The following is a 25,773-nucleotide window of genomic DNA, read 5'->3' as shown; positions in this document are numbered from 1 at the left end:
GGGAAGTTTAAAAGTCATTCCTTTGGCCTAGTGTAAAATTCTTAGTTTTGCTTTGCCAAGTTTTATTGGGGTTGAAATCATTGTTTTGTTTAAATAACCACAAAGTTCCAGGTCAGGTCAGGTTTGATTCTGCCTTTTTCATAGGATATCCTGTCCTGTGTCTTGCCTGTCACCTCCTCCTCCATGTAATTGGCTTCCTGTTATTTGCATAGTTCACGATTTATTTTCTTTTATTCCCCAGGGTGACTTTAAAGTTGAAATACTGCACATGATTTGATATTGGATGTGATAATTTCCAGAGTTTGTGGCTTCATAATTAAAGAGGGCTCTAGATGGATCTTTGGTTCAGAAGAACAATATCTGTTGTTAAAGCTGATGCCTTTGCACCTTGAAAATGCTATTGGGCAGGACTTCTGTTTTTTGCTTCTTTTAGTCTGCAGTGGATTCACCTCTCTACCTTGGCCCAGTTTTTTAGCCAGAAAGGACATTTTCTGAAACAGAGCTATGGAATTGACTTGGTCACTGGAAACAAAAGGCTTGACAGCCCAGTGCTCTACCAAGAGCAGATGATGCAAGCCAGGCCCCACCCAAGCCTATCCTGGCCCCTGCCTTGAGTCCCACCCCAGGAAGAACCGTGGGTCACACTGCATCATTTCAGCGTGATCCCTTCTTCCCTAGCATCCCCATTCCCTATTCATGTCCTGTTTTTCGTTTCTCCTCTGAGCCCTCTTCTCCTAAAGCCATTGCTACGGTTTAGCTCTTTGTCATGTTTGCATGTAAGCTCTGTCTTCTCAGCTGCCTGGAAACTCTCTGGGGTAGGGGTGATGACCTGTGCTTAATTTTCCCAGTAGTGCCCAGCACTGTGCTGGGAACTTAATGGACACTCAGTAAATTCTCAGTGATTGATTGAAGTTTGGAGAAGTTTGGCTAACCTGATGGCATTTGCCAATGCAGCTCATTCCTTTATTAAAATGAATTTAGACTTCAGGTTGAGTACACTATCTAAGTGCATTACTAATCCAAATAAAGTAATAGCTGGCATTTATTTAGCTATTACCAGGTGTCAGATACTGTGCAGAACACTTTGTTATAATTCTCACTACAACGTTAAGAGGTTATCATCAACCCTGATTTGGAGATATGGAAACTGAAACTTAGGGAGGTTTTTTAGGGAGGTCACCCAGCAAATCCAGGGTTCAGACCCAGGTGTTCCTGACACTGAAGCACATTTTTAAATGACTGTACTATTCTGCCTTCCCCCAATGTCTGCTTGATCCCAGGTCAGCCCCCAGTTGGGCCTCTTTGCATTGTCACTGAAGAGTGTTAGCTCCTTATTTTCTAGCCTGTGTACATACACTTACTGCAGGAGGTGGCTTTTGGAGCAATTGTATCTACAGCCTTCACTTAAGTGTTTGAAATGCCACTGCCTCCTCTTAATGCATGAAGATGCACAAGTACAAGAGGTAACCGAATCAAGTAAGAACTGTTTCCATTTGAAGCAGATTGCCTGGTCACTAGGGGTGGAGGGCTTCATTAACTGGAATGTGACCTGGGGGTTGGGTGGGCCAGCCTGTCTTCACAGGTTTACCCAATCATCCTGTTTTCACTTAAAAACCAAAAATGTCCTAGCATATGGTAAGGATGATATTATTCCTATAACTCTGAGGGGAGGGGGATCGTTAGTCTGTTACATTGCTGTATTATCACTCTTTCCTTTGTATTTGGTTTGATTAAACCTGCATAAAGGAAGAGAGGATCTGTCAAGAATAAATTTCTTTGGCCACCAGGGTGGTAGATAGATTGCTGCCTGGATTGACCTTATGGTCAGTCAACAAGCATTTATTGAGCAGCTGCTGTTTAATTAACACATTAGGTAAGGTATAAGTGTAGTATAAAGCATGGTCTCTAACTTCAAAGGATTTTCATTTCTGTCTGTGGAGATAAAAAATAGCACGTATTTTCTGTAAACCTAGAACTATAAAAAATACAGTATATTTAAATATATAAAAACACATGTTGAACTATGAGAGACATGGAGGGACATCGACATGGCAGCATAGTATAGTATTTAAGTACTTGGGCTTTGGAGTAGACTCCCTAGATTCAAATCCTAATTCTACCATTTACACATGTCCTTTGACACATCATTTAACCTCATCTGTAAAACAAGACTATTACTGGTACCCACCTTATATGTGTAAAGCACTTAGCATGATGCCTGACACTTAGCAAGAACGCAATATATGTTTAGCTGTTGTAGCTACTGTTATCAGGCATTAAACTGTTGCTAATAGCATTGGTTGTAGGTGCCATTGGAGATATCAATGAGAGCTAGAGGGATTAAAGATGACTTCATTAAAGAGCAGGGACTTAAGCTAAGTAGGCTTTAGCTAAGCAGATGGAAAGAGAAAAGACATTTCAAATAAGCATGATCATGCCAGGTGCAGGGTACAGGAAAGCAAACTAGACTGGATTAACTCTGTATTTGGGGTGGCAAGAGCTAAAGTTGAAAACCAGGGAGGAGATTTGGGCCTAATGCAATAGGGTATCCATTGTATGATCAAGGAGGGAGGGATATTATAAAGGTAAAGTTTAAAGCGATTACATGGAAGAGTAGTGAGCTGAAGGCAGGGCACCCTGGTAGGAGGATTGAACAGAGGTAATGAGGACCCAGGCTGTGGCGGTGGGCATAAACAAGAAAGGACAAACTTGAGATACATGTCAAAGAGGGGAATAAGAGGCAGTGGTGATGGATTAGATCTGGGATTTAAAGAGAGGAGACCCACATGGCTTTCAGGTTTTTCACCTTGAAATCTAGTGGAATGGTAATCTGACTCTCAAAAATGGGATCGTAAAAAAAGAACTCCGTTCGTACCTAGAATATTAAAGTGAGAATGAATTTTGTAAGTCAGTAATTCAGTGAAATTTTCTACCTAGTCCAAGAAACTCCTTTATAAAGTCTCTTACTCAAAGCAAACTTAAGTTGGAAGTTGCTACATTTGAGTTAAAGGTAGCATACCCTGGAGACTTTGCCCCATGGACTTTAGATGAGAAATAGAGTCTGAATGTGTATCCAGCCTCAGTCATGTAGAGTTGGCAGGCAGGGTTAGTCATGAGAGAGGTTGTGTTCCCCAAGGGAATAAAACAGAGAGACAAGAATCTGGAACACTGAGGCTTCAAAGACGCTAGTAGTTAATGAGGGAGAGAATAAAGAAGAGGCTACAGTGGAGACAGAAGAAGTGCTTAGAAAGAAAGGAAGAATATTGGGGAAGATTAAACTCAGAAAAGATCATTTATTTCTCATAGAAATGTTTGAGCTTTACAAAGTATTGGATTATGCTAAATTTTACTCCTTTGTTCCTGAGATTATTGATGTTATTCAAATGTGGAAAATGTGCTAAAATAGCCCCAATGTGACTAGAGCCACTAGTTAAATAAACAAGATCACAGAAGTGACAATAGAAACATAATCTACCCACTTGGTAATTGCTAATACACATCCATGGACCTGGAGATGTCATGATGCTATTAAAGAGTTTTGAGAAGTTAGCATGCTTTTCACATGGCCTCATCATCTCCTCACAGATTGTTCTCAGGGTAATGATGTGTATTATCTTCTGTGCTTTAACAACAAGGAGAAAGAATGAGGTGGGATGTCATTGCTCTTCTGATCACAGGCTCCAGAGGCTTCCCATCATTCTTAGGGTAGAAACCAAAGTCCTTAAAAATCCCACAAAATCTGTCCTTGTACTCCATTTTATTTTTCTTCATAGCACTTACTACTGTCTAACATATATATTATAGTCATTCATTTATTTTATCTTTCTCCCAAACTAAAATGCAAGTTCCATGAGAGCAGGAGAAGAATCTGGAACACTGAGGTATCCCTGTGTATCCCCAGCACCGAGTATAGTGTCTGACACACATCAAATACACAATTAACATTTATAAGAAGAGAGGGGACAAAACCAGCCCAGCAGTGGTGGGGTTTTTCATTGTTGTTTTTGTGGACAAACTGATAACCAAATAAATCTGCAACCTCTTCTTTCTCTTACTTAAAGCATGGGTGATTATTAATCTTATTTTAAATGAGAAAGATCAGGGCCTCATGAGGTTGAAGTGATTGGTGTCCAGTCACTTGATTTCATCCTTGTGTACTGAGAAAAAAGGTTTTCCACTTCCTCTTGCTGTGAGTACTCCCAAGGCTTCTTGCCACCTTGTGTTTCTGCCTATATAACCCTCCCTCCCCAGCTGCAGCCCTGTAATCCTCATGGAACAAAGTTTGGGACTCTCTCCACCTTAGATTCAGTCAGACCCAAAAGGGGTCTGAACACATTTCATTTGGCACTAAAAACTCAGGGTTTTCTTGGTGTTTACAAATTTCATTAATGTGTGAACAGATGCTCTTAAATAGTAGTTACGCATGTTAGAACCTTAAAAGGGCATCCAGATAGTCACAGACAGTGACACTGATTGCCAAGGACAAGGTGAAACCTCAGAGAGAACAGGGAGCTGATAATAAGGCCCATAAGGAATCATGGTTATTCAGCCTAAAAGAGAAGGCTGGAAGGGCTAATCAGCTGTTCAGTTATTTGTTCATTCATTCATTCAACACCTCTTTATCACATGCCTTCTGGGCACTGGGCTCAGTACTGGAGATATGGTGGTCATTAAGAAAGACAAGCTTCTGCCCTCAAGGATGGTACCATCAATCAAGAGAGACACACTTCAGACAACTAATATATTCACTGCACTTTAATAGTACCAGCAACAAAGAAGAACAAGATGCTCTGGCAGCATAGAACTGGTTAACCTACCCCAGTCTTAGTGGTCAGGCAAAGGTTCCCCATGCAAGTAACATTTAGGCAAAGGACAAAGAAGGAGTAGGAATTAGCCTTAGGGTAAGGGTAGGTGAGAGATTTTTGGCAAAGGGAACAGCTCGTCCTGTAGCCCTGAAGCAGGTAGGAGCTTGGATAGACAATGAAGAGGCTAGGGGATCAGGATAACAAGATGAGGCTGGAAAAGTGATCAGATTATACACGTAGGTCCAATTGGTAGGCTATTGTAGGAGTCCAGGTAGGTGACAGTGATCCTGGAAGAGTGAAGATAGTGAAGATGAAGAGGACTGGACATATCCAAGGATATAAAATTGACAAGATTTTATGATGGCCTTAATATAGGAAATGATAAAGTAGGAGGGGCTAAAGATTCATTCAATAAAGATTTATTGAGCTCCGTTTATAATCACAGGGATGAAAAATTAGACATATCATCCAGAATAGGATGATTCTCAGGATTCTGGCATTATCAACTGGTGATTGACCAAGATGTCAAAGAATGAAAAAGAAGCAGAATTGTGGGGAAGATCAATTTTGGATATTGTATTTGAGGGGCCTTTTGAGAACTCCCAATGGAGCTGTTGAGAAGGGAATTGGATGTACAGGTCAGGAACTTGGGAGAGAGGTCCCATCTGGTGATACAAATGTGGGTGTCATTGGAGTCTAGATAGTCATTGAAGCCACGGAGTGGTTATTGTTACACAAAACTTGTGACCAGTTGTCTTACATCTCTTCTAACAGAACTTAGAGAAACAAGATTGAAATGTATATAAGGAATTTGTATTTAAAACACCGGTATATTTATCACAGAAAATAATTCAGCCTAAGGCTGACTGGTCTTATATGCTGTTCTAGGGAGTTAAATGACTAAATTACAAAGGTACTCTTACCAATACAGTGGTTCCAGTGACAACACCAAGACAGGGTTTCAAGGATGAATTTACCCTGAAAGACTGGTAGAATCTGCAAATACTACCTGGAAAGCATTCAATGGAAAAGACACTTTCAAGTACATACATACATACATATATAAGTGCATACTACAGCCTTTATGTATTGGCCTCGGAGTCCCTGGGTGGTATAAACAGTTAACACGCTCAGGTGCCAAATAAAAGGTTGGAGGTTTAAGTCCACCCAGAGGCACATCGGAAGAAAGGCCTGCTGACTACTTCTGAATCAGCCATTGAAAAACAGTTCTACTGGAGCACAGTTCTACTCTGATACACATGGGGTTTCCATGAGTTGTAATCAACTCCATGGCAACTAGCTTGTTTTGAGTTTGTGTGTGTGTGTTGGCTTCAAAGAATTCTAAAGTGTTAAAGTAATTCAGTAAGAAATGAAACATATAGTGACGGTAATTTCTTTTTTAAAAAAATTCACCAAAACATTGAGTAAGTATTTTGAGTGTGACAGTGTTCTCTAAGGTCAGTGGCACACATCATCATCACCTGCATTGCTTGCTAGATTTCCTCTAGCATAAAGCGGGGGAGAGAAAATTGTGCTGGCATCTGAATCCTGCTCCCAAAGGAGAGAATTTCAAAAAAGAATCAATCAGCTAGTTACATAAAAATACCAACCTAATTGTGTTAATAGATCTTCTGACATTTTTTTCCTTTCTTCTACATACTTTCCCATACTACTTAGGAGGCAGCTTTGATTCTCACTTTATGCCTGCCATGAGATATGTGAAAAAATCTGAGGGGGCAGGATTTTATTTTCAACGGAAAGGCAATGTTTAGCTCAGGAGACCCTTCCTCCCAAGTTCCTGAGCTTTCCTAACTTCACCCAAGAGGGGATCCCATTGCAGCCCCCAGCAGGACCCCCAGTGGGACTCTACATTGTGCACTGGGCATCACTAAGGGCACCATTCTCATAGATGGGTTTTTCTGCGTACAACTCGCACAGCCATTTGCAAAGACCCCCACCAAAAAACACCAGTTAACTTCCCCATTTGGAGCTGCCTTTTAGGGCCAGTAGATTTGTACCCAGTAAGTGGGTATATAAGACAAGGGGAAAGAGAGGCAATGAGATGAGGAGAAAAGTGAGCATCGATTAGTTCTTTTCAGATGAAATCTCAGTTAATGATTAACAGCTCATCTCTGCTTTGATTTAACCTTTTGTCTTCCTTGAAAAGGAAAAAATGAATTATCTTCAGGCACGCTTCTTTTGTCAACAGTAGCTGCTATTTTAAGACAGAAAAAAAGAGAAACTGGACTAACAGCATTCTTTTTATTTTTTTCTTTCAAATGCATTAGGTGTAGATACATTGTCTTAGAAAGAAAACTAATACAAAATAAATTTAAATAAGCTCCTGTAAATAAGCCAAAGCACATATCTACAGTTATTTCCTATCAGAGATCCATTACATTGTACAGCCTTTGTTTTAACTTATTTTTTGAAGGTTTTCATATAATTCTTGTTGTAGATTATAAAATAATTCAGCAAACTGGTGGAACTGGCTACAACATTGATATTTGGTTTTGTTTTTTAAATCTGAAATGATAAGTCATCCCTTAGAAAATCCAAAATGACTTTATCCAAATTTTAACTAGTTTTATTTTCACCAGTGTTAAATGATTCAGAGAAGGGAAGAAAGGCTCCTTTTGCTTGTCGTTTTATTTATTGGATTTGTCTGCACAGCAGAGAAAAATGTTGTGGTTGCTTCAGAGATAGACATAGATATACAAACCATTTGGCTTCAGAGGTAGTTTAAATAGGAATGAATTTAATATACCTTTGATTCACCTTGAAGTAGGGGAACTTGAGCTGAGTTTCAGCCCAGAGTAAAGTCTGCTGTCAACACTGAAGAAAATCTATCACATTAATCCCAGGGGCTCAGAGTCCAGCGCTGCGTGAACAGAATGCTCAAGGATAGGAAGTGTGAAAAGAATGCCTTGAAAGAAACTTTAAAAACAAAATGACTATTCAGCGAATACCAGGCCTTATATGGAATCATCCAGCACTTAAGGAAAGATGTAAATAATTATGCTGGAGAAAAAAGAGCTAATTAAAAACAACTCGGTGCGTACAAGGAGAAGAAAACTCTAGAATAACTTTTCTGCTCCAATGTTAATGTGAGATACCGCGTAATGAAATAGTAGGATTTTTTTTTTTTAATTTCATTTCACATTGGCATATAAGAGATGAAGAGTAAAATTATATTACAAGAAAATGCTAGGGTAGATTTGCTGAAGATGTTATATACTGTATTTAAAACAAAAATCTTATTGCTGTAATTTATCATACCTCTGGTAATTAAGCTGTGCTAATTTAAAAAATTTTTTGTTTGCCACTTTTGCACAGTGACTTTTCATAGAAAATACTAGGAAAATTTCTGATTTTGTCAGCCTTTGTATGATTTTTTTTTTTGAAGCTTCTGAGTAGAATTAACATACTCTAAACATAGCTGTGTTTACATCAGTAATAAAAATTTCTTGTGTTTTTCTTTTACTTTGTTAATGAAATATCTGGAACTGGTTTATAATTACTGAGTCTAGTATGTGACAGCACAGGCTGCTGAATCAGCTTTAATTCTCTGTACTTGTATGTTGCATTGCAGAGAGCAGGGTGGACCCTACTCTTCCACTTGGATTGGAGAGGGGATTGTTTTAATAGAGAAATTGCAAAGAAAAGACTCTACATATGACTTTGCCAGGAACTCGCTCCTTAGTCTTAAGAGATCATAAGACAGTCACCAAACATTAAATAGTACCCTCTCTGACTGGTAGGAGAAAGGTAGCAGAGTAAGGAAGTGATCATAACAGTGCAGAAGAACAAACTACTCCAGAATTAAAGATGGCCACCATAGGGGGCGAGGGTGGAGAGAAGAAAGAGAATACAGGAAGGGAAGTAGCCAGAGGCGAAATTATTTCTCTGCTGTGGGTGTGGGAGGCCTTGGAGAAATATAGTCCCATTTCAGCATAACACACAGGCTGCATCAAATTGTCTCCACCCTGGGAGAAGCATAGTATTTTGGTTTGGTTTTTGTGCACCGAGATAAGACCAAATTATGGTTTTGCTCTACCAAGGAATTTGTGCAGGTAGCATATTGATTTAATCCTGTGTGTATTTATTAAAATAGAGTATTGTTTCAAAGCAAAGGAAAAATACATATAAATTAGTTTCCTTAATCACAGGTTAGGCCCATAGCAAGCTAAACCTACAACATTCAGTATGGGCATAGATCAAGTTCTAGAAGCCAGGACTTTAAGGGACTTTGAAGTCCAACCCTTTGATGGAAAAATTAAAATTAAATTGGCTTGCCTAATATCACGAGCCAGGCCTAGAACCCACGTCTTCTAATCCCAGACCAGTTCTTATTTCAGCTCGTTCTGTTCTCTTCTCTAAACTTGCTTCCGTGAAAGTGACTGCGGTGCTTTTCCTTCCCCTTCCCTATACCCAGTACCCCAGCAGCAGTGTGGTGTTCCCTGCCTAATGAATAACCAGGTGTCTATTCTGCAGGTGCAAAGTTCCCCATTAAGTGGACAGCCCCTGAAGCAGCTCTGTACGGGAGGTTCACAATCAAATCTGACGTGTGGTCTTTTGGAATCTTACTCACAGAGCTGGTCACCAAAGGAAGAGTGCCATACCCAGGTAAGCATGGGACCCAGCAGAAGCGGGCCTCTGATTGGATGCTCATCCAACTCCACTGGGGGAAGCCTCACCCAGGTTGCCTTTTAAGCCCCATCCTAAGTATTCTGCAGAGCAAGAGTATGAAGAACATGGGCAAGTATTTAGCCAGAGAAAAGCAGAACTAGGAGCCACCATGAGTTGTGTGCCAGGTTTAATGTAATTAGTAGCTGGTATGGATACTTCAGTCCCCCACCCCCTCGGTTCATGAATCCCTGCTCTCCCGTTAGGAGTGTGTGTCTGGCTCCCAGAGCAGAAATGTCACTGGCAGAGCCTCTGCCTGAGTGGAGTTTGCAGACATATCTGGGAACGAGAAGGAGAAAAGCCCCCACTGCTTTTTGATTACACTGTAGCACTGACCCATGGAGTGGACCTGGCAGAAAAATGCAAAGACCTGTTCTCTCTTCATGCCCCAGCTCCAGATGGCCAGAGAGAGCAGAGGCACATGCGAAAAATAAAATAGGCCGTTCACTGCTGTTTCTGAACAGCTGAAATTATGCTATACAAAAGCAAGTATAATGTAAAGAAATTGGAGATTCCAAGGTCCTCAAATTTCCCTGGACTATCAGATTCATGCTCTCCAAAGAAACCATGGCTTAGGTTCCACCAAACCCATTGCCATCGAGTCTATTTCGAGTCATAGCAGCCCTGTAGGACAGAGTAAACCGCCCCATAGGGTATCCAAGGCTGTAATCTTTATGGAAGCAGACTGCCACATCTTGCTCCTGAGGAGCAGCTGGTGGGTTTGAACTGCTGACCTTTCAGTCAGCAGCCAAGCACTGAACCACTGCGCTATCAGGGCTCCTTTTCGGGTTAGGTTAGCCATGCTTAAATTCATTAACTTAGACAGATGATGATGTAAAGGACACTCGGGCTATTTCACCTCCACGCTTTAGTGGTTATAACATGGGGACAATCTGCTTTTTGAAATGTTAAGGACATATTTTTCAGTTATTGCTGAGTGAAGAAAGAACATAGCTCCCCCTCATTCCCTGCCTAAGAGAAGAGCTTTAAAAAAAAAAAAAAACAAAAAAAAAACAGTGATAGAAGCGATAGTGGAGATTAATGAGGAATTTGGGTCTCTTGCAAATCCTGGGCTTGTGATCGTATCTTTGCAGTCAGAGGAGCTGGCGAGGGCAGATGAATTTGTAATCCCTTTGTTCATTTTTTTACGATTGTTTCTGGTCATCTTCAGAGAACACAAACAAGTGCCCATAAAGAGGATCACTTTTCCATTGGTATAGCCTAGAGACTCCTGGGAGAGCCAGGTTGGCAAGGAGGCAAAATTGACAAATTCCCCATCTCTGAAGTGTTCGTGCCAGGCATTTAGAAATGCGGGTGTGAGTCGGTTTTATTGATGCTGCAGTGCCTGCTGCTCGCAGCATACACAAGTGGGCAGACTCTCCGGGAAGAATCAACCAGCACAGAAGAAAGAGCTGCCCTGGAGGGGGCTGGAGCACAGCATGGGAGGTTTTGAATTGCTTCTCCAGGGGAAAAATGTGCAGGTCTCGGGATTTTGAAGATATAAAGGCACCTCTTTTTTCATTGCCCGCATTGTGAAGTAATTTCTTCCTGAGCCCCCCAGGTTTATAGCCACCTGGTGTGTTAAATGCAATTGGGGGGAAAAGGTTAATGTTGTTTTGCATTTCTGTGAAGGCTTCCCCGCCCGTAATACAAAGCTGCTTTTTGTTTCTGGGGGTCACACACAGAAGCCTTGACAAAAGGTGGGGGTGGGGGCCTCAGAGAGGGAAGGCAGGTGTGTGTTTCTAAGGAAGAGTCTTTTATCAGGTTTGGTTTTAACAGAGAGAATGGCCTCATTTTACAGCTTAGACTAGGGTTCATTCGTCCATCAGAGCTGCAGTGTCAGCTGTGCCAGGCTCTGTGCTTTACCACAGAAATAAGTGCAAGACATTCAGACCCTCAGCAAACATTGATTCGAAATTGCCACAGGCTAGGCAGTGATTTAGGGGCTGGGGATAGAACGGTGAACAAATATATCAATCTAGTCCCTGCACTCCTGGAGTTTACAGTCAAATAGATAAAATATGCAGCAAATTCAGGAAGAAGTCAAATTTCTTTGTTATTCATTTCTGATTAGAGGAAATCACTCTTTAAAGGGATGGATTACTTGAATTTGCCCACTGTGGACCCCAAATCTGAATTCTGATAGTAGGGTCGGAGATGCTCAATTCAGGCATCTACATATGACAGGCACTGACTGAGACCCTTCACTCAGAATCCTGTGAGGATGGCAAAAACCAGTTGTCACGAGTGGATTCTGACTCACCGGCACACCATGTGTGTCAGAGTAGAGCTGCACTCCATAGGGTTTTTAATGGCTGATTTTTTGGGAGTAGATTGCCAGGCCTTCCTTCCAAGGCACCTCTGGATACACTTGAACTTCCAACCTTTCGGATAGCAGCTGATCACAATAACTATTTCCACCACTCTGTGAGGATGGCAAAAGAGTTTGCAATGAGAACTAAATCCAAGTTATTACATACTATAAGTTACATACTCTGCATAGTTACTATGAGCTACCACTCATCTGCAGTGGGTTATGATAACCACCTCCAATTTTGTAGAGGCGGCAGAGAAAGGGGTTGTGTCTGGGAAGCTTCAGAGAGGAGGCAAATAAAGTCCTGGAAGCTGAGTAGGGTTCTTCAAGTAGAGGATGAGGGAAGACTGGGTAGCCTGTGGGAAGGCACAGAGGCCTAGAAGGACAGAGCCAGTTCAAGGAGCTGCAGGAAAGTGAGTGAGGATAAGAGAGCACGTGAGGTGAAGTACCTGGAGAGGCAGCTGGAAAGGTGGGTCAGAACCAGTCGTGAGGGTCCTCGTGTGCTGCCACAGAGGGCCTCAGAGAGCTGTGTCAGCTGGGGAGTGACATGAGCTGAAAATTGTTTCCAGCACTGCTTCTAGCCATGGGTGCGCCTTGTTTTTGTTTTTTAACTTAGCTGTAATCATATTTAATTGGACTTCTGAATCTGACAATAAACACTTCTTGAGGGAGAGGCTTTTACAGAGGGATTCCAATTATGGGATTATTACATTAATGAAGGATAACCATTCCTAAAGAACAAACAGTTTCATTAAGCTTCATCCAGATGCCACTGTAAAGGGAAGGACCTTCCCCTCCACATTCTTGCTGTTTGTTGGTGTGACTGGTTCAGTCAGTGTATACCGAGGGGGACTTCTGCTCAGCTCTCCTGAGTTGTCTTTGTGCCTGTTGATACTACCCCAGGACAGACTCCAAATCACTTTATATCAGGACTTCCATTCTTACGCTTAAATGTGGCTGATTTCTCAGTTGGAAAGAGTATATTTTCAAGTAATTCGTTTTTCAAGAACTGTAGGTGGCGGTACATTTTTCTAAGTTCTGTCATACATGAGAATGGCCTTCACATACAGGAAAGGTACTTTGAATGGTAGGTGAGGATGGAGATGGGAGAAAGGGGAGGTGACTTGTAAATGGGTTCTACAAGGTTTTCCAGGCATTTTTGCTCAGCACGAAAGACGCTCCAAAAGTAAGAATCAGAGAAGGAACTTATAATGGGAGTATGTGAGGTGTGAGCACAATGAAGAACAGAAGGGATGAAGAGAAAATAAAAGATTGGATTGGCTGGTTAGTTAGCAAGTTTTGTGAGAGGAATTTATAAAGGAAGGGAAGGACAATCTCAAATTGAGAGCCTTGAAACTAAAGGAAGAAAAACTGAAATATGATGCTGACATTAACGAGGAGATAGTGGAGAGGAGTCCCATCACCTTACCAGACAAAGAAGGTTGCTTTCACGATGTGTAACAAAGATGGATGCAGCTCCAAAGATGAGTTCTATTTTGTAAACTCCCTAGTAGCCACCTGACCTGCATGCCTGCTCAGCATAGCAGCCTGGCTTAGTTTTCTGTAAGCCAGGATTCAGAACCATTCTTTGCATCAACATGATTTTATACTAATGGATTATTGTATATGAGGGGAAAAAACACTTAAGCAAATGCAGTTTTCTAAGGGTGATACATAATATCAGGATTGTGCATTTTAACCTGTCGATTTACCTTCATAACCTCTCTCAAATCCTTCTCCTCTCTGCCTCCACTGCCAGTGCCCTATGTCAAGCTGTCATCTGCCCACACAGTGGTCCCTTAGTGGGACTTCTTGCTTCCAGTCTCTCCCCAACTCCGCCCCACACCCCATTCTGTCACTATCACCCTCAGATTTATTATCCTAGAAGACAGCCTGCTTACCTCACTCTTCTAGTTAAAAACGTCCGCAGCTTCCCTTTGCCTTCAGAATAAACTCCAGAAGCCTTAGTTTTGCATAATCCTTCATAACTTTTTGATTCAGTCAGTCTACAAATATTTATTGGGCACTTACGATATGCCATGCCCTGCTCCAGGCACCAGGGTTACAGCAGTGACCAAACAGACAAAAACCCCTGCCCTAGCGGAACTTTCATTCTTCTTGGAGGAGGCAGACAATAAACAAAGATTTAAAAATTAAAAATACTGAATGTTGGCTGGTGGTAACTGGTAGGGAAAAAAATAAAGCTGGGAAGGAACCAAGAATATCAGGAGAGCATGGCAAGGGAGGATGACATCTGAGTAAAGACCCGAAGGAAGCGAGGCTCAAGCCAGGTGGACATCTGAGGGAGGAGCTTTCCTTCAGAGGAAACAGCGACTGCAGTGTACAAAGGCCTGAAGAAATGCAAGGAGGCCAGTGCAGCTGGAGCAGACAGAGGAGGAGGTCTAAGAGGCTCCCAGAGGCTAGTCATCCAGGACCCTCGTAGGTCACTGTTAGAACTTCGGCTTTTACTCTTAGTGAGGTGGGGAGTCACTAAGGGGCTTTGATCAGGAGAGTGACATGATCTGACTTATGATTTATCTCTTGTCGCTCCCCGACTCTTCACACCGTACCCCAGACACACCAAAAGATCTCTCTTGAACATGACAGTCTCTCTTCTCAGTTTCCATGTCTGCCGAAGAAGCCTTCAAAGCTCAACCCAAATACCACCTTCTTCGTGAAGCTTCCCCCGTGTCCAGACCCAATGTGTTGTCCCTCCTGCTTGCTTCCATGACACCTGGTATATCTCTGTCGAAGAACCTGTTTATGTGTCTGTATTCGCCAGTAGCTCTGTGCTCTTTGAGGGAAGGGAATTCGTTTTATGTATTACCAGTGCTCAGTACAGCGTCTGCACATAGTAAGAAAGAAAGGAAGGAAGGGAGGGGGGGAAAAGACATATACCTATAAGGTTTTTGAAACAAGAGTTTTACGTTTAGTCCATAGCCTGCAAAGCTTTTCAATTCTGCTCCATCATCTTCAGTCTTCACACACAGATAAAGCCTATCTCTGGGAGATTTATTTTTCGCAGTCATGAGATAGCCTCTGCCCTCCAAGTTGTCCTGGCATATTGACCCTGTGGACAGTTCTGACACCATGTTCCAGCAGTGTTCTGGGCAGAACGTCCCAGCCATTCTGTGCCCTGGCGCTTAACTGGATAACTAGTTTGTGAATTTGACAAGATCCGGCAGAGCAAGAATTTTCTCTTAAGCAAATCACATTGATTCATGCATTTGAAGCACTTTCAGATCTTTCAGCAAGTGACAGCTGCTTGACTTTCTGTAATGCATCTAGTCACTTAGATAATGACTTTAAGTACCTTCCTTAAAGGATTTAAGTCCCATCCCTCTCTGCCACCCAGATGCCTTTGAGCCCTGAACCACAGACATGTATTTCTCTGTGTTCAGCAGTCCCATCATCATCCCCCTGCATTCTTATCCTTGTTGTGCTGAACAGACCAACAGGATCAGATTTTGGGGGGTAGGAAAAGTTTAGGACTCTCCAGCCAAAAGGAGACTGAGGAGCTGGATGAAACCTCTCATCTTAGCAAAAAACAAAACAAACCATTGCCGTGAGTCAACTTCAACTCATAGCAACCCTATAGGACAGAGAAGAACTGCCCCATAGGGTTTTCCAAGGCTGTACATCTTTACAGAAGCCGACTGCCACGTCTTTTTCCCATGGAGCGGCTGGTGGGTTTGAACGGTTGACCTTTAACTTAGTAGCCAGGTGCTTTAACCACTGTGCCACCAAGGCTCAATCTTAGCCAGCATGCCTTATGGTCTTTCCTCTTGGCCCTAGTCCACATTCCCCGGGGCTTTTCCTTTCAGCTCACGGTGTTCCATCAGAGAGGGAATCCTGCCCAGAAGGCCCAGAGGTCATGTTGTCACCTCCTCTACATGGTTTCTCTTGGCCACAGTGCCCCAGTCAGGCTGGTGAGCGGAGGCGGATGGGCAGGAGGAGAATTCATGTGCAGAGGGCAGCTGGGAAGGGAGGTTCTGCATCTGAGTTGTGTGTTTGCTGCTCTTTAACACTCAGCTGTGCATTCGGATGGCTTTCCTGACGGGCACCTCACCCTTTTCACTTCTCCTTTTCTGGGACAAACGGGCTCTTTATGACACTGTATTATCAGCTTTAAATAACTTTTGTGTATTATGGTACCCGAGTAGCCAACATTTCTGTATTTATTAATACAGTGGGTTTAATAAAAACAACTGCACTGAGGTTATCTGGTAAGATGGAGATAGAGAAACAAAACTAGTAGCTATTGTGTTGAGATCAGTCCCTTATTTTCATCTGTACTGTTCTTTGATCAGCATCTCTCTGCCGAAAACCTTTTACTTTGATCCTAGACCAAAACCTGACTTGAAGCCTCCTGGTTGTTCGCCAGTAAGATAACTAGAGCACGTGATAATCTGATCGCGCCTCCGATGGCGCAGGCTCACACTGAGCGAGCACCATTAACTTGCCCCTCCTCCCTCCCCGTACCAGCGCAGCGGCTCAGCAGACAGTAAACAGAAGGGGCTGTTTACAGGGTTTATGCGGAGAACGAGGGAGAGCTACTGATGGAAAGCCTCATGCACAATTCAGAACAATTTCCTTTGAATGGAAAGCTCGGTTTGCAAAAGTACTTTGGAGGTCTGATAACCTGAACATCATTTCCGTTGTTAAAGTACTTAATTATTCACATGGCACAAAAATCAAGGTTCTTGCAACCCATCATCAAATCCAGATGCAAACATGAACAGGTAACAGTTAAAATTCCTGATTGTGCAGCTATGGCCCCGCTGAGATCCATATTGGGGAGCTGCACAAATGGAAAGCTATAAAACACACACAGTTTTCTTTCATGGAACATGTTTCTTCAAACAGCTGAAAGCACAATGAATGTGGAGGTGTTTTGTTGACAAATGGAGAAACTGAGACCAGAAGAAGGCAGGTCATCTGCTGAGAGATACACCGAGAGATGCAAAGTTGGAAATAGGTGGCATCTGGTTCAGTGCTGTACCCATGAAAGTGATTTCCCCCCTAAAAAACCCGAAAGAAAAGACGGACGGCTCCGCTGGGTTGATAGATAGCTCAAAGAGGAGGACTAGGAAAGTTTAAAAGAAAAGGAGAAAAGGAAAAAGAAAACATACACACACTCAAACGCATGAGAATAGGCATTGTTGGCAGCTGTACAGAGTAGGGGTTTGAAAGTGCGAGTCAGAAACTTGAGCTTAACTTGAAAACCAAGAGGAAGCCAGCAAAATGATTTAGGAAGGATAATGCAGTTCTAATGGCGAGAGTCAGAAACTTGAGCTTAATTTGAAAACCAAGAGGAAGCCAGTAAAATGATTTAGGAAGGATAATGCAGTTCTAATGGCCGGAAGTGAGCACAGTCCACTTGGCTCAAGAATCTCAGCTGCAGTGTTTGGGCTGACTGGAAACGCTGCTATCAGTGACCAGATCTGAAAGCCTGGAATCCAAGGTGACAGGAGGCTCCTGCAGAGGATTTGGGGAAAAGGAATCTGAGGGCAAACCCTGCACACCAGACTACTATGTTTTTTGTGACCTGATACCTGTGGATGTGGCCCACTGACATGGCCCATGCGTTCTAGTGAGAGAGCAGGGGTTCAGGTTGCTCTCGTGGGCTGAGAGGGCGGAGGAGAGGGTTGCAAAGAAATGGGTGGGCTTTGGGGTTGCCAGCTGCCCAGCCCTGAGCTTCCTGTCTGACATGGAGGCCAGGAACCAGGGAAGGAGCCTGGGCACACTCTGAGTGGGGCATTTCCCACAGTCAGACACTGCAGGCTGGTGGGGACCAGCCTTCCTGTTGGAAATGGTCTCTGTTGCCAGGCCCACCACGAAACCTGGAGGCCCCAACTGTCAATGACCTGTGCCTCATTCCTTAAAGTTGCTGTCTCTTCTCTGATTTTTCCTCTGGCCTTCTCCCTACTAAGAAAGAAAAACAAAAAATGTTCCCAGACACTCTCCTCCCTGCCTGTCCCCTTCCTCAATTGGAAGTGCAATAAAAGAGTTCTTGTATCCCCAGGTCCCTCAATATTCTCTCCTGACCTCCCTGGCACTCAAGCTCATTTATATTCCCTGCCCATTCCCTGTCCTTCATCTCCCAGGTATTAGACAAAGCCAATGTCTGGGAAAAGAGTGGCTCAAAGAGAGAAAATAACAGTTTTCTTTGTAACAAAAATATGAAACATCTTTTAAAAAAAAAGAAGTAGGCCCGTCTTTATAGTAGTGAGCAGCATAAAACCCATTTTGCTAAAAAAGAAATCCTTGAAATAAGCATGATTTTCAAAGTTCTTATATCTGAGAATGCTTCTTTTTAAATGTTAACATCATCCATTTAATTTAGCTCTTGTTTGTAAGATTAAAGCTAGCCACAGCCTTGCTGAGTAGGCATATCTTGATTCTGCAGTCACTGTTGGAGAGGGAAGTGGTGATGGTGGCGGGCCCCCGAGTCAGCCCATGGCACCTGGCTTATGGATGGCTGGAAAAGAGCTTGTTCCAATAAACTTCAGATTGTCACTGTCAGTCAAAGATGTTGTAGCAGTTTCCAAGGGCTGCCATAGCAAAGTTCCAGAAACTGGGTGGCTTATAAGAACAGAAATGTATCATCCCACACTTCTGGAGTCTAAAAGTTTGAATTCAGGGTGTCATCAGGGCCAAGCTCTCTGCAAAGGCTATTGAGGTAGATCTTTGTTTTGCCTCTCCCAGCTTCTAGTAGCCCCAAGTATTCCTTGGCTTGCAGCTACAGCATAACTCCATCTCTGCCTCCATGTTCACATGACCATCCTCCCCGTGTCTCTATGTCTCTTCTTCTCTTTAATAAGGACACCACTCATGTTGGATTGGGACCTACTCTACTCCAGTATGACCTTATGTTAACTGATAACATCTTCGAAGACCCTATTTCCCAACACAGTCACATTCACAAAAACCAGGGGTTAGGATTTCATCGTATATTTTTGGGGGGCACAATTCAGTTCATAAGAGTTGTCTTAACTCCCACTTTTCTGGCAAAGCTGTCACTGGTATGTCTCTACTTGGCCCAGTGCATGGATGTTGTTACAAATGCTCCTGGTGCTTGGAGACACCTGGGGAAAAGAAGGCGAGAAGAGAAAGAAGAGCAGGAGTGGGCAAGAGAGGCACAGGCAGGAAAGGAGGTGGAGAGGGAGTGGGAGCATGCACAGGAGCTGACAGCGTAGGCCTGCCAGTGCTCTGCACGGGCCAGGCTCCATCCCCTGGCTACAACTGCCTAGGAAGCAGCTACCTAGGAGATGGTACGCATTGTGGTTCAAGTTGCTGTACTGCTGTGTCCAAAGCTTGAGAAGAGCGCTGGGAAAATAGGCTTGACCCAAGTGGCTAATTAGACTTTCCATTGGTAGGGACTGAACTAAGAGTTTTTTTCTTTTTTTAAAGTGAACTCTTTCTATTTGAATAGTTTGGTTTTTAATGAAATGAAACATTTACTAACATGAGCTCCACAGAGCAATAAGAGAATAATTAATTAAACTCTATAATACCACTTTGGGCAGAAAGTCTCAGTGCCAGAATAAAGCCTTAGGATGTGCTTTTTCGGAATTGCTCCAGAAGGGCCTGTCCTACCTCCTGAGGTTCAGACCTTCCATTTGTCTTTCCTTGGTTTCTACAAACTCCTGGCAGGGGCAGTGACAAAGGGGACTTCTGCAGACTCAAGCTGTGCAGTTTCTGAAACATTATGAAACAAGGACTGTACTAAAATATGTGGCAAAGCAAACACTTTGGAGAAGCACAATCCTGATGTATGATTAAACTCTCTTCCTAACCTTTCTGAGTGGATTGGCATGTGGGGGCTACTGTCACTCATGCCGGCACTTCTTAGCCAAGAGCCATGGGGCCAGATGCGTTTCCGAATCAGACTTTTTTTTTTTTCTAAAGTCTATACAGAGCATTAGTATATGTTATGTAACACACCAGGAGAGTCTGGAGCAGCACTCTGTATTCAAACACATCGATACTTCTGCAGCAATACCCATGGATAAATAAAAACAGTAAATAGCCTAACATCAGTTCAGGTCACTATTTGTGACCAAATGAGGCCAGTTCAGATCAGTTTTGCTGCTGAATGAGCTACAGAAATTTCTGGTTTCCAGAGCTTGTTGAATTCGGGGATTGCAGATAGGGAAATGCTGGGCTGTACCTTACTTACCCTGCTTGCTCACAGCATGGCAGGCAAGTCTGACTTCCATTCCCCAGCAGCTTCAGGTACTTCCCCTTGCTTCCAGCTCCCTGCCCAGCTTCAGAGTTTTCAAAATGAGCTTTGAGCAGTTGGAGGAGAATATAAGCTAATTAGCAGTGACATTTCTCACTCCTGACACCCAGCTGAAAAAGGCGCCTATAAAATCATGCATGGCATGGATGCAGGTGACCCCCCACTCACTCACCCAGCCTCGCTCACCAAAATAAGGGGTGACTGAGGTTATTTTAGGATAATTAAATTGAAGGCCTACTTCAACATAGCAGAAATAATATATGGATTTTATCTTAAGAAATTATAGTGGCAGAGAATAAGAAAGCATTCTAAAAGGGTTTGGACAAATATGTGATTGCCATGGCTATGATTTGACAGCCAAAAGGAACCAAGATACGCCCAGCTCCAAAAGTAACAACAAAACACAAAACAGAGAATTGACAACAGATCCACAAATCTGAGTGTCTTTTACCTCAGGGGATAGGGTTGTGCTCTGAGCCTGGCCCCTCTGGCCAAGCTTACAGGGTTCTAGCTAGTGAGTTATTGCCTTCTCTAGAATTAAAAGGAGCTACAGGCAGTGGTGGTTCAGTGGCAGAATTCTCTGCTTCCATGTGGCAGACCCAGGTTCATTTCCCAACCAAGACACCTCCTTCACAGCTACCACCCATCTGTCATTGGAGCCTTGCATGTTGCTATGATGCTGAACAGGTTTCAGCAGAGCTTCCAGATTAAGATGGACTAATAGAAAAGCCTGGCGATCTGCTTCGGAAAATCAGCCAGTGAAAATCCTATAAATCACAACAGTCCAACCCACAGCTGACCATAGGGATGTTGCAGGACCAGGCAGCATTCCATTCTGCAGTGCATAGGGTCACAATGAGTTGCCGATTTGACAACAGCTAACAACACGTTCATATACTGGGTTCTCCTGCTGGTTATGTACCTGAAAGATAGGGAAAGAAATCTAGGTTTTTATGTGGCTTTTAATCAGGTGCTTGCTTTTGTAAATTATCTGGTAAGTACAGATTACAGGCTTGGGGTCAGAAAGCAGCCAGAACATACTTGTGGGGAGAGATGGCAGAACATGATTATGTCGAAAAGGAAAAGGAAAACTAGAGACTCATGCCTGGCAGTGGTTGGGCAGGGTCAAGGCATTTGCCTCACAGTCAGTGTGGTATTTCCTGTACTGTCAAGGCCACTATGCAGGAGGCTACATTCTTTAAAGGGTTAGCAGAATCCCCAAATGTCTTCTGGTCGTGCTGTCCAGCCTGATGTTTTCAAAATGCAGCCACTCCTCCAGAGGGTCAGGAAGGTCTCAAATGATAGATTGCCTGGTAGAGATCATCAGAAACGCAGACACGAGAGACAGCCTGCTGCCCCATTAAAGTCACTAAGCCTCAAGTCACTGCAGGGTCACTGGGCAAGCCATGGTGGCATGATGGCAGATCTCGGACAGTAGGGCACCAATAGCTTGCCTGGACATGAGGAAAACTATGAAGTTTGCAAATAGAGCTCACAGATGCTAAAAGCAAGGGACAGTGCAGTGAGCCTTTTATTCCTTTTTTTTTTTTTTTGGTGTGCTTTATTCATATAATATTTTCTATTAGCTTAAATGATGTATAATTTACATACAGTAAAATTTACCAATTTTATTCTTTTCAAAAACCCACCAATTTGGTGAGTTTTGACAAACATGAACAGCCCCACCACCACATACATGACCCAGAACAGGGGTTGGCAGACTGCAAATCCAGTTCCCAGACTGTTTTTGTAAAAGTCTGTAACCATTTTTAAATGGTTACAATAAGAAAAAAAAAATTTTTTTTAAGAAAAATTATGTGGCAGAGACCATATGTGGACTGTAAAACCTAAAATATTTACTATCTGGCCTTTTTCAGAAAAAGACTGCTCACCCTTGTTATAGAACATTTCTATCACCCCTCAGAGTTCTCTCCCCCTGCCCCTTTGCAGGCAATCAGTCCCCTTCCCCGCACCGGCCCTTGGCAACCACTGATCTGCTTTCCATCACTCTAGTTTTGCCTTGTCTAGAATTTCATATAAATGAAAGCATGCAGTGTGTTGCCTTTTGTGTCTGGCTTCTTTCACTTATTATGCTGTTGAGATGCATCATCCGCATTTTTGCGTGTTTGTATCAGTCATCCGTTCCTTTTCATTTCTGGGTGGTGTGGTAGCCCATTAAAGGCAGGGTTCGAGTCCTGGGTGAGGTGAGGGCCCTCAGCACGTTTTAGCCATCTGCAGGCTCAGAGTAGAAGGGAGCTCCTGGTAAGCTGGTCAGGGCCACAGGAGGCCCAGGAGGTGCCCGCTCTCACTGCCCGTGTCTTTGCAGGCATGAACAACCGGGAGGTGCTGGAGCAGGTGGAGCGTGGCTACAGGATGCCCTGTCCGCAGGACTGCCCCATCTCTCTACACGAGCTCATGATCCACTGCTGGAAAAAGGACCCTGAAGAGCGCCCCACTTTTGAGTACTTGCAGGGCTTCCTGGAAGATTACTTCACGGCGACAGAGCCCCAGTACCAGCCAGGTGAAAACCTGTAAGACCTGGATCTGCAGAGACGCCTTGTGCAAGAGGCTTCCCCACCCCCTCCCCATTAGCTTTCAATTCTGTAGCCAGCCACTCGGAGAGCGAGCGGCGAGAACCGTCCAGGATCAGAATGCATGTGACTCTGAAGCTGATGAACTTCCACGGCCCTCATTAATGACAGTCGTCCCCAGATCCGAACCTCCTCTGTGAAGCATACGAGACAGAACCTTGTTATTTCTCAGACTTTGGAAAATGCATTGTATCGATGTTATGTAAAAGGCCAAACCTTTGTTTAGTGTAAATATTTACTCCAGTGCCAACGATCCTAGTGCTTTCCTTTTTTTAAAATGCAAATCCTATGTGATTTTAACTCTGTCTTCACCTTATTCTACTAAAGAAGAAAAAGTATTATTTTCCAAAAGTGGCCCCTTTGTCTAAAACAATAAAATTTTTTTTCATGTTTTAACAAAAATCAATCAGGACAGGTGTTTGTTTTTTTGCTTTTTTATACATATGAATATATATAATATATACATCCCCTGTACATACACCATGTGGGTGCTAACGTGGAGACCGTGGCCAGCCTGGACCACAAAACTGCGGGACCCTGAGTAAGGATTTCACTGCAAAATAAGCATAAAAGTACTGGTGTTCTGAAAACCAGTGGTCTCATTTTTGGCTTTTGCCAAGCATGATTCTTTTTTTTAATTTGGATAGCACTTTTTTGATTCATGACTGTACCTCCAGATGGTTGTAACTTTGACTCTTTTCAGGACCCGCCAAGCTGGATTCACAAGCTCTGATTCCTGTATTTGCTTCGACTGTGATGTGTTCTCAAAACTTAAAAGTGAGCGTATTTAAGCAAGCAAGCGGGCAGTACTACCAAGGGAACTGGAAGATGGATACCACACAAATTTCTTGTATAAAAATATGAATGCTGAAATGTTTCCAACTTTTTTTTTTATTTAATAAACATTGTAACCACATTTAAATGGTCTAAAACCCATAGCATTGTAGTTGCGGCAACCTGCTAAACTTTCTCATGCAACTAAAAATTATGGGAAGGTGGGGGTGGGGGGGTTGTACATTTCCCATTGTAAAATAAGTTTTAAATGTCCTGTACCACTAATGAAATGACTTTCTATATGTCCAAGAGCTCTCCAGTGGAATAACTATGCACTACTTTACATTTCATGGGGATGCACAAAAAAAAAGTATTACACTTTTAGTTGCTGTTTGTACGAACCTTGAATTACGTGTTTAACAACAACAAATCAAAAATCCTATTTCTATTGAGTTTTTAATACTAAGTAGCAACTCTGAAGTCTGAATTCCTTTTTTATGATTTATTTGTGGTTTACATTTTTTTAATTGTTTAACTTTCTTAATTTAGTAATTAAAAAGAGAACATTTTACATTTGAAAAAAAAATTTTTTTGTTCATTTGTTTAAATCACGGAAGATGGTCTAGTGGTTCTGTGACATATCTGTCCCACACCAGATGGCAAGGAGTAGTAACCTGGTGAATTTAGCCAGTGCACAATGATTTCTAAATGACAGAAACATTCAGAACATCTGGAGTGGTTGTTTTGTTTTGTTTTCTTCTTCTTCCTCCAGGAAGATTAGGCTGTCTAGCTAATTCAGAGGATTGTTAAAACAAGATTAGGCAAACCTTCTGATTTTATCAGAAACTTTCTCTAGCTGGAATTTACTGTGTCTCACTTGTAGTAGAAAGAGACAATTTCAAGAAGAATCTGTCTTGTCCCAAAGTCAGTATTTATATTTCCTAGTGTCCCTCCAAGGAGCCCTGGTGGCACAATGGTTAAGCACTCAGCTGCTATCCAAAAGGTCGTCGGTTCGTACTTAACAGCCACTCTGGGAGAAAAGACCTGGCAATCTTTTCCTCTAAAGATTTCCTGTACAGCCTAGGAAACCCTATGGGGCAGTTCTACCCTGTCCTGTAGAGTCACTGAGTTGGAATCAATTCAATGGCAAGCAACATTCAGCTGCAGGACCCTGAGCAGACCCCCTAGCATCTCTCACTTTCAGATCCTCATCGATAGAAATGAGGTGGTTGGACAAGATTCACTGTTAGGTCCCTACAGCTCTAAGATCAGATGATTCTAAGATCACTGACGTCATATGTAATCATACAATTTTCTTGCTGAAATAACCTTTACATTTAGAAAGGGTTACCAACTTTTTTTAAGTTGAAACATTTTCTGGTCAACTGAGACTTTATCATATTCTTTTTGGTGTTAATACAATTGATAAACTTTTAAAAATCTTAATCGTTACGATTATTGTGACATTATTGGGTAAACTATTAACACCTTCTAGGTATTTTTAAGATAACTTTGTTTTTAATCCTTACTTACATCCCACTAGGTTGGATAATTTGCCCATAGTCTCTGGAGGATTTTTGTTTGTTTTTGACCCAGTCATTCAAAAAATCTGAAAAAATCATAGCCTGTTTTGAACAGAGATTCTTTAAGAAAAAAGAATCTCTTTAAAGTGTATCCTTTAATTCAGCAATTGCGTTTATTGTGGATTCTCGTATGTGAAGCAGAACAAAGGATTTGGGTCATCAGGGTATGCTCAGGAACTGCAGCCTACCAGAACTATTCTGAAATGTCAAGAGCAGGGCTGTGTAGTAAAAGTAAGAGTAGCTCTGAATACTAAGAAATCAGAAATATTTCAGGTTTTTTCTTCCAAGAGGCTAATGTGCTATTCCTGAGGTAGACAAGCCCAGGCAAACGAAACATCACCTCCAGGGAGTCTTCACACCTTCCAAGAAGCCTCTCTCCCTCACAAGTTGTAGAAATTTGTTGGAGTGAGGAAATGGAATTCCCTGACTGGAAAGTCCTTTTGTTAAGAAAGAAAAGTATCTTGAAAGGTACCTTAGTGGGAAGTGATGGTGAAGTCTTTTTTGTCTTCAGGAATCTACCCATTGCGGTTGAGTCGATTCCGTCTCATAGCGACCCTAAAGGACAGGGTAGAGCTGCCCCATAGGATATCCAAGGAGAGGCTGATGGATTCAAGCTCTTAACCACTGCGCCACCAGGGCTCCTTAGAAACAGTGGTGAATAAATACATGCTCTGTTCCCTTAGGAGAGCTGGCATCCAGCATGCTGTGTGCTGTATAGGGAGCCTTCCTAAATAAGCTATTTTTACTTACTTAAAGATCAAATAATAAGCCTGTT

The 25,773-nt window shown here is 42.6% G+C and overlaps 1 protein-coding gene across 11 annotated transcripts in view; it reads left to right on the top strand.

Moving 5' to 3' along the window:
- Positions 1-24,351, top strand: part of FYN (FYN proto-oncogene, Src family tyrosine kinase) — a 235,043-nt gene extending 210,692 nt beyond the window's left edge. For 5 of the 11 annotated variants that reach the window (XM_023727684.1, XM_023727689.1, XM_023727681.1 and 2 more), the window contains 2 exons: positions 9,300-9,431; positions 22,377-24,351. In XM_023727684.1, coding sequence (XP_023583452.1) covers positions 9,300-9,431; positions 22,377-22,585 — 341 coding nt within the window. In that variant the 3' untranslated portion in view covers positions 22,586-24,351. Of the gene's footprint in view, positions 1-241; positions 8,621-9,299; positions 9,432-22,376 lie in introns of those variants that run through there. The other 6 variants (XM_023727686.1, XM_023727680.1, XM_023727683.1 and 3 more) reach the window with 4 other exon arrangements.
- Positions 24,352-25,773: the final 1,422 nt, after the last annotated feature.

This window comes from Trichechus manatus, unplaced genomic scaffold (genome assembly GCF_000243295.1).
Source record: "Trichechus manatus latirostris isolate Lorelei unplaced genomic scaffold, TriManLat1.0 scaffold00017, whole genome shotgun sequence".
In the NCBI taxonomy this organism is placed as follows: Eukaryota; Metazoa; Chordata; class Mammalia; order Sirenia; family Trichechidae; genus Trichechus; species Trichechus manatus.
This window is presented reverse-complemented; position numbering and strand designations above follow the sequence as displayed.